The sequence below is a fragment of the Vicia villosa genome, unplaced genomic scaffold (genome assembly GCF_029867415.1).
Source record: "Vicia villosa cultivar HV-30 ecotype Madison, WI unplaced genomic scaffold, Vvil1.0 ctg.000455F_1_1, whole genome shotgun sequence".
NCBI classification, from domain to species: Eukaryota; Viridiplantae; Streptophyta; class Magnoliopsida; order Fabales; family Fabaceae; genus Vicia; species Vicia villosa.
In genome coordinates this window covers 605,358-614,245 of record NW_026705217.1, presented here as the reverse complement: position 1 = coordinate 614,245, position 8,888 = coordinate 605,358, and the positions used below count along the sequence as shown (strand labels likewise).

General features: G+C 35.1%; 1 protein-coding gene and 1 pseudogene across 1 annotated transcript; one reads left to right on the top strand and one right to left on the bottom strand.

Moving 5' to 3' along the window:
• Nucleotides 1–640: 640 nt before the first annotated feature.
• Nucleotides 641–1,922, top strand: LOC131628462 (primary amine oxidase-like; annotated as a pseudogene).
• A 6,058-nt stretch (nucleotides 1,923–7,980) lies between these two features.
• On the bottom strand, nucleotides 7,981–8,580 carry LOC131628460 (uncharacterized). The gene has a single exon (XM_058899301.1). It carries the CDS (start codon nucleotides 8,578–8,580, stop codon nucleotides 7,981–7,983), a length of 600 nt encoding a protein of 199 aa, XP_058755284.1.
• Nucleotides 8,581–8,888: the final 308 nt, after the last annotated feature.

Here is an 8,888-nt window from a genome sequence, read left to right as displayed (position 1 = left end):
AGCATTAGCGTGCATTCTTTGCCACATACATCTTCCCTCTTTTTCTATAATCTCTACTCGCTTATATTCTTTCTTTTTCACTTTCTCATTTCTATGCAAATGTTCTCTATTTCAGTTTCGTTTTTATCGCACATCTTCTTCTCTAATCATTCAACTCTTTTGTTTTTTCTTTTTCACCTTCACTAATCTCTCGTCTCTTCTATTTTTCTGTTTCATTCTAATAATTTTTATATTGTTTTATACTATTATTTTATGTTTATTGTTCCACTTTTGTCTAATTTAATTTTTATAAATTAAATAGAAAGTTATTGTCAAAATATGACGAGTTTTGTTGTTATTTGATAGTGTATGAATGTCTAAATACAAAGTTATGTTGTCATCTATATGTATATGTATGGTTCAATAAAATATTTATAAAAAACCGAACCAACCGAACCGAATCAAACCGCATTAGTTTGGTTTGGTTTGGTTCGGATTTTTTTTAAAAGCCAACCGAACCAAACTAAACCGCACGATTTTTTCTCTTGCGGTTCGGATGATTTTTTTCGTCAAAACCGCCCAAACCGCACCGCAAACACCCCTAGTTCGCATTATCTGTCATATAAGGTCACTTTTTTAGAGATTACATTTCACACAAACTTATTAAGCCACCAGTGAAGCTGCTAGCTGTAGCTCACCATGGCTTCCACCATGAAACTTGCTCTTTTTTCTGTTCTTACACTTTTGTCATTCCAAGCAATAGTTTCTTTTACAACATTGCATTTTCAACATCCACTTGACCCTTTAACTAAAGAAGAATTTCAAGCTGTTCAAACCATAGTCCGAAACAAATATCCCCTCTCAAACAACAAATTATTTTTCCACTATATTGGCCTAGATGATCCTGTAAAAGATCTTGTCCTAAAATATGAAACTTACCCAACTCTTGTAAGAATCCCTCATAAAATCTTTGTTGTTGCTATCATCAATAGCCAGACCCATGAGATAGTAATTAATTTAGAGTTGAGAAGCATTGTCACCTACAATGTTTATAATGGATATGGTTTTCCTCTCATATCCAATGATGAACTAGAGGTTCCCAGTGAACTTCCATTAAAATATCCTCCTTTTATTGCTTCAGTTAACAAAAGAGGACTGAATCTCTCTGAGATAGTGTGTTTGAGTTTCAGTATGGGTTGGTTTGGAAAAGAAAAGAATAGTAGAACTGTGAGTGTCAATTGCTTCACGAAAGAAAGTACTGTGAATATTTATACGAGACCTATTAGTGGAATTACAATAGTTGTGGATCTTGATCTTAAGAAAATTGTTGAGTATCATGATAGAGATATTGAAGCAGTGCCAACCATTTTGATATCAAGTTTCAAAATATTTACTATCTTGATTTTGATATCGACGGTGTAGACATCTCGTTTGAGAAGACAAGTTTAAAGACTGTAAGAATCAGAGATGGAAGTTCAAAGAGAAAGAGTTATTGGACAACTGAAACTCAAACTGCTAAGACTGAATCAGATGCAAAAATCACAATTAGACTTGCACCAGCTGAACTTGTTGTGCTTAATCCTAACATTAAAACTGCAGTTGGAAACAAAGTCGGTTATCGTTTGATTCCAGCAAATCCAGCTCATCCACTATTAACAGAAGATGATTATCCACAAATACGTGGTGCTTTTACAAACTACAATGTTTGGGTGACACCATAAAATAGAACTGAGAAATGGGCGGGTGGACTTTATGTTGATCATAGTCGTGGTGATGATACTTTGGCTGTTTGGACTAAACAGTATGAATTTTTCTTTACCAGTAAATTTGCAATTAAATGATCTTAGTAAAGATTGATTATTATTATACTAATTAATTAAAATTGCAGGGATAGAGATATCCAGAACAAGGACATTGTGATGTGGCATGTAGTTGGATTATAATACTCAATAAATAACACAAAATCAATTAAATGCACAATTAACACATAAGTATCAATCAATTCACATAACACACATAAAATAAATAATTACAAGAAAAACGGTCGTTACAAACTCAACCTCCACAAATGGTAAAATCAGTAACTCATACCTATGCCATTCGCTTCGTCTCTTCAAGACGAAGACAACCATACCCTCGCGAAGCATTTATTTAAATTGTAGCTCAGTCGTTTTGGAAAAAACTAGAAGATCAATTGAAAGGGGATTTGAAAATAAACTAGCATAACTCACTTCCAGTTAACAATAAATCATACCATAAGCATCAGAGTGATGAGAGCTACATTGTAGCCACAAATTTGAGATGAATTGATGAAGGAATCTACCTGTAGAAGTTCAACTTGGAAGCTCTAAAAATGGAGTCCGTGTGCTTGATTCAGGGATAGTTAAGGCTGAATTCTTGCTCAGTTAGCTTCAGGTAGTAACAAGGAAGCTAACTCAACAAAGAATTTTGAGTGAATTCAAAGGAAAGAATGAATTCGAATCTCAATTTTAGTGAAGGGTAATGTGAGTTGCAATAGAGTTTTTTTTGCTCTCTAAGCTTTGAAAATGAGAGGAGAGTGATCCTCTATTTATAGGGAAGCTGGTAGAATCAAAAAGCGTGTGAAATGATCAAGAATTGCGTGAATTCGTGTGAAGGTGGAAGCAAGAGAAGTGTGACTTGTAATTCACTGAAAATGCAGCCAAAACTAGAGTTTCAAAGCACTAAACTCCTTCTGGAAGGTTGCTAAACATGTTTAAGAGCAAAAAGGTGTGCCACATTGAATTAATTTTGAGTAATTTAAAGAATAGCAAAACTGATTATGACCTTTATGATACAATCTTGGTGTCTTTGGAAAGAGGAACTTGCAAGCTTTACAATGTGCTTGGAAAAGTTTCATTTGGTGTCTTGAATCAAAACTTACACTCATTCAAAGTAGGGGAAAAAGATGCATAAAACACTTAGCCAAATTTAGCAATTTTGACAATCTTGGTCAGCTCACTTCAACCTTAGGCCTCTCACAATTGGCTCGTGCGTTTTTCAACCTTAAAACCTTTTTAAGCACCCCTCATATCTGTGGTACTCCACAGGAACCTTTTTGAAAATCTGTGTTGTGTGTGTGAAAGAAAGGGTTTGTTTAATTTTTAAAAATAAGCTTGGCAAGACATTACATCTTGTGCCTACATACCTCCTCGGTGCAATGGAGAAGTCAAAGCTAATGTAGTTCCACTTAAAAGGTAAAAGGTTTTTAAAAGGAATATACACTTTATCATCGTCGGAGAGAAATACTCATCCATTAATCTTGAACATGAGAACAGATGGTTTCTTTGCGTCACAAATGAGAGAAGGGCTCCAACTTGGGTAAAATCAACAAGTATGCCACTATCTCTCTCAAGTGGAAAAGATTCCATCATATCAATCAATATCAAAATCGTGGGGTATCGCAACTCACTACAACAATTAATCATGTCTAAACTTTTGAAGAATAGCCACTAAGGGCAAAAGATATTTTTAAAGAAAGATTTTAAAAGAGATTTTGCAAATATAAGAAGGTTTTGAAAAAGAGAGAATATTTTGAAAATCTAAGAAGGGGAGGAGATGAAGGGACTATTCTAGAGCATAAAACAAAAGCTAAAGAAAGAACAATCTAACCAAAATAAGAAGCCAACACTTGACATTAAGAGTCAAGGTAGATTTCCCTTCCTTTGGACTACCAACACTAAACCGACGCATTACCACTTGGGGATCCAGATGAACTCATTATCTTTAGCACGACTTGAACACATCATATAATTCTTGTTAATGCCTTGATTCATGTGATTGGCATTTATGTTTGGCTAAAATATAGTAGCAGCAATATGTAATAAGCTGTATAGAACTTGCAAGTATAAATATGAACAAAACAGGTACAACAGCAAGATGTTCTATGGAATGTTAAGACATGCTTTGTGACAATATGTCTTATGAAATGCCATATGAAGAAACTCATGACATCGCGCCTACTAAGCTTGAATGTGAAGATTTAGTGTGTATTCAATAGATGCAGAATATTCTATGGAATATTATGCAATCATATGTGGCGCAGATTTTAAGGTCAAGAGAATCAAGTCAGAATATTGAAGAATAATTTGTTTCTAATTAGGAAGATAATTTAGGAAACTTATGATTAAAGACCTTTCTTTTAGCTGAAGTTTTCTGCTATTTTGTAATAGAAAAAATGTTGTGTTTGTAGGCCCAAGTCCTGTTGGGAATAGGTTATAAATAGGAAGCTTTGTAACCTAGTTTAGTGTGCAAGCCAAGTATTGAAAAGATGTAAACATTAGGGTTTGTCAAGGTAGATCACCCGAGTTGTGGGATGTTGTTGAATAGTATATTCAAGGCAAATATTTTTGTATCGTATCCACAAAGATTAGGTGATATTACCGCCGTTCTATAGTTACTATCGCTTTAAGTTCAATTTGTAACAAAGTTGGTTTGAGTTGAGTTTCTATTTTCCTATTCAAAAGATAAAGTAAGCAATAAAATAAGACTTGTTCAAAGATAAAAGAGTGACAAGATTGGTTTGGTTTCACTACCCCTATCTTCCATGTGACTTTAACACCAAATGCATAACTTCAATAGTGGTAAAATGCTCTAGTATCCTCCCAACAATGTTTATGTCTAAACAAAGTTGTGAAAGTTAATATATTAATCTTTAGATGATCTCTCACTCTACCTATCAATATACTAATCTTGATTGTTTGATACAAATAGAAAAGTGGCAAATAAATCTATCTCTAGCATTTATTCACTACTTGATAAAATGTTGTAGACCAAGACTTGAAATATATTTCTCAATCATAAATCAAATCTAAATATAAAAGATAAAACAACAACATTCATCCATTTCAATACCAAAGAAGTTCATACAAATGTGCTAGAGAAAATACATAGTTAACAAGGATAGCTACTACCTCCAATCTTGTCAAAGTAGGATTTAGCTACTCATCACCATGGTTGACAGCAAAATAAATGGAGAAGAAACTATGAGCATCAATCTCTCACAAAGTTGCAAACTTTCTCTCCCAAAACCCTAGCTTCAATGTTTGGTTCACAATGAATAGAATATTATAATTTCACTTTTTTATCTCCCTAAATAACCCCCAATTCGTACTAACTTTTCATCTTCAAAAGATAAGCCCCTCTCTCATGACAAGTGGCAACAAAGTAAAAGAACAAATTCTGCAGCGCAGTGTTTGCGGGGCAAACAATGTTTGCGTGGCAATCACTGAGTCTTTTGCCACATCATTTGCAATTCAAAACTGAACTTGTTCAGCACTCATCAGTTGGCGGCGCAAAGGTTGTTTGCGGGGCAAACTCGCTTCATCAACACTTCTTTTGCTATTCCAAGTCTTCATGTAATTCCTCTTCCTTTCCATGATCTTCAAACCTTTTCAAAACACTACAAAACTAACAAACATGTAAAATAACAATTCAAATGAACTAAAACTAACAAAATTGCAAAATTATTAAATTGTATGAATAAAAGTGTGATTATTGAGTAAAAAGTGGTTAAAAGGACCAAAAACATTATATGAAAATTAGTACTATTTGGTCCCTAACAACTCTCCCCAACTTACCATTTTGTTTGCCCCTAAACAAAAATTCACAAGAGTAGCAAGAGCAACACAACAAGAGAACGATGACAAGGTAACCGAACACTCAAATGACTCAAAAGTATAAGTCCTTTTAAAGTACACCCACCACAATGCTAAAACAAAGCATGAGAAAGAATGATGGCAAAGTGCAAATTATTATCAAGAAGTTCCAACAAGGCATGTCAAAATTGAATCAAACCTACACACACATCATAGTAATGATGAATACAAGAGGGTTTACTTTCACTCATCCGGGCATTTAAATCAACAACAACTCAAATCATGCGTTCACCATAACAAGTTCAAAAATTGTGCACAAAGTGAGAATCAAGAGGGCTTTCATAGGTTGTAATGTGGCTTGGGTTACAAAGAAAATGTGTTATTAGCGGGAAATTAAACAAAAACGACTATCCTAAGGGAGCATTCCTATCAATTCACTTAACAACAACACTTGCTTGAATCCCCTTTTCTTTCTTTTTCTTTTTCTTTTTCATTATTTTTCAACAACACATAACGGGAACGATTTTATTTCTTTTTCTTGCCCCATAATTCCAAAATGTGTTGTTCTTTTCTTATTACCACAAAACTCATAAGTACCACTTTTTCCTTTGTTTTTCAATCAACTCTCCCCAACTTTAGGATTTAAACCATATTAGATACAACAATGATCCCTACATAGACATAGGCACAAGGCAAAATTGCAACCATTGTGGTTGAAGGTTCCAATGAAACAAAAGAAATTAGGATTCATCTACCAAACATTTTCAATAATCACATGAATCCTAATATAAGCTCAATGGGGTTAACTAAGAATCACTCCTCACAAGGTTAATTGATTTAACTTTTTGGTCAAGTGGTTTTTCTCAAATTCAAACAATGCCTCTATCACTTTCACACTTTTCACAAACAAGAATAATGCATGGTTTAGCATGATAAAAATGAGTTGAAATAAATTCCGGTATCCCGCATTTAGTGTACAATGGAAAGTTTCCTCACAATTGGTTAAGTTCTAAATTTTGATTCAAAAATGACATGTTATTCAAGGAATTTATGCTAAGCAATTTGCACACACCATCAACTAACCATGTTAAGTCTAGAGAGCGATAAAGTGTACCTTAATTTTCCTTGATACCGATTCTCATCATTGCCACTTGAAGTGTTCACAACATCAACTCTTGTCCGTGCCCATTGATTCCTCAAGCTTCTCTTTGTAACAAGAACAATTAAACAAAAACAATTTGAACAGTTGGGCTAATCACTTTCCACCCAAACACACAATTAAACTACAATAATAAAAATGCAATTTTTAAAGATGTTCAAATAGTGAAACGAGAGCCACCCTAGAGTACACAATTAAGAACTGAAAAGTGCAACCATAAATAAATAAAACAAAACAGAATTAAAACTAAAATAAAATAAAAATAAACTACAAAAGTGCTACAAGTCCACTTCAATCTTCTTCTTCATCACCGCCACCAACTGTCCCGATCACATCTTCCATTGTGTCGTCCTCATTTTGGTACCGCTGCCTCCTGCATCCCCCATGAAAGGTGGCCTGCCCAAAGGCCAATTAGCGTATGCATCATACTCAGCTTCCAAAGAATATGGGTGAAGATAGGGTATGAGAGTTTAGTGAGAGAGAGTGGTAGGGTGAGATGAGAGAGGTGAGAATAAAAGGTAAAAGTGATAAAAGAAAAATTAAGTTAAAATAAAAGTTACTGTTTTTGAAAGTGAAAATTCTGTACTGCAGGGTTTGCGGGGCAAACACCTGTTCGCGAGGCAAACAGATGAAATTTTCTTTGCAAAATTGGCTTACTCTCTGTTCTGGTCCATTCGCGGCGCAATCACCTGTTCGCGGGGCAAACGGATGAAATTTTCTTTGCAAAATTGGCTTACCTACTGTTTTTGGTCCATTCGAGGTGCAAACAATGATTGCGGTGCAAACAGACTTGGATTTTTAAAAATTGCCAATTTTTACACTTAACTTCCACTTCCTTTCAAAAACAAGTACCAAATAACTATGAAAACAAAACTCAAAAGGCATAATAGAATTTACTTACGACGTTGGGTTGCCTCCCAACAAGCGCTTTGTTTAACGTTGTTCGAGCTCGACGGTTCGATGGTGCATCAAGGATTGACAAAGCGAAATGACACACCATTGCGGCTTGCTTATCCATCGTGGTAGACTTTGAGTCTTTGTTCCTTTACAGTCCATCTTTCTTGTGTTTTAGGGTCCTCCACCACAATGGCTCCATAATTTCTCACCTCTTTCACAACAAATGGCCCCGACCACTTTGACTTTAACTTACTAGAAAACACCTTGAGTCTTGAATTGCACACAAGCACCATTTGTCCAACTTCAAAGTTTTTGTGATGAGTCTTTCCCTCATGATTTGCCTTCTCCTTGTCCTTGTGAAATTTCTTTTGCCACCTCAATGATTTCTCCTTTTTCATCATCGATTCGGAAGTTGTCATGTTCATCCTTAGGAGGCTTCATAGACTCAAAAAGAGTAAAAATTACCTCTTTATCTTGCACCCTTACTTTCATAATCCCATCATAAATATCAATCATCATTCGGGTGGTCTTCATGAATGGTCTTCCAAGTATTAATGGCACATCACGATCCTCCACCATGTCGACTACCACAAAATCAACCGGGAACAAAAATTTGTCCACCTTTACTAGCATGTCTTGTACAACTCCATATGGTGAAATGATAGACTTATCGGCTAGTTGCAAAGTTATCCTAGTGTGTTTCATCTCAATGTTCCCCAATCTCTTGACAACAGATAAAGGTATTAAATTGATGCTAGACCCTAAATCAACCAAACCATTACTAATGTAGTTACCTCCAATGGTGATCGGTAAAATGACTCGTCCCGGATCGGCTTCCTTTCTTGGGGGAGTTTTTTGAATAATTGCACTACAATGAGCATCAAGCACAATTGTCTCTTCATCCGTGTACTTCTTTTTCTTTGTGAGCATATTCTTCATGAATTTTGCATATTTGGGCATTTGCTCCAATGCTTCAGAAAATGGAATATTTATGTGAAGTTGTTTAAATATATCCATAAATCGAGCGCAGCGCCTTGCGTCTTCCTTCCTTGATTGGACATGTGGGTAAGGTAGATGTTGGAGAGGAATTGTGCTCACATTCTCATTTCTCTTTTTATTCCTCTTCACTTTTTTGTCATTTTTCTCTCTTTCTTCTTTTTCTTCTCGCTCTTTTTCCACTAATTCTTCCTCCACTTTCTCCTCACTCTTTTCTCCCTCATTTTCAACTATCACTTCCT

Excerpts from the sequence above, each read along its gene's own strand:
- LOC131628460 (XM_058899301.1), bottom strand. The coding sequence starts at position 8,580 with ATGCTCACAAAGAAAAAGAAGTACACGGATGAAGAGACAATTGTGCTT.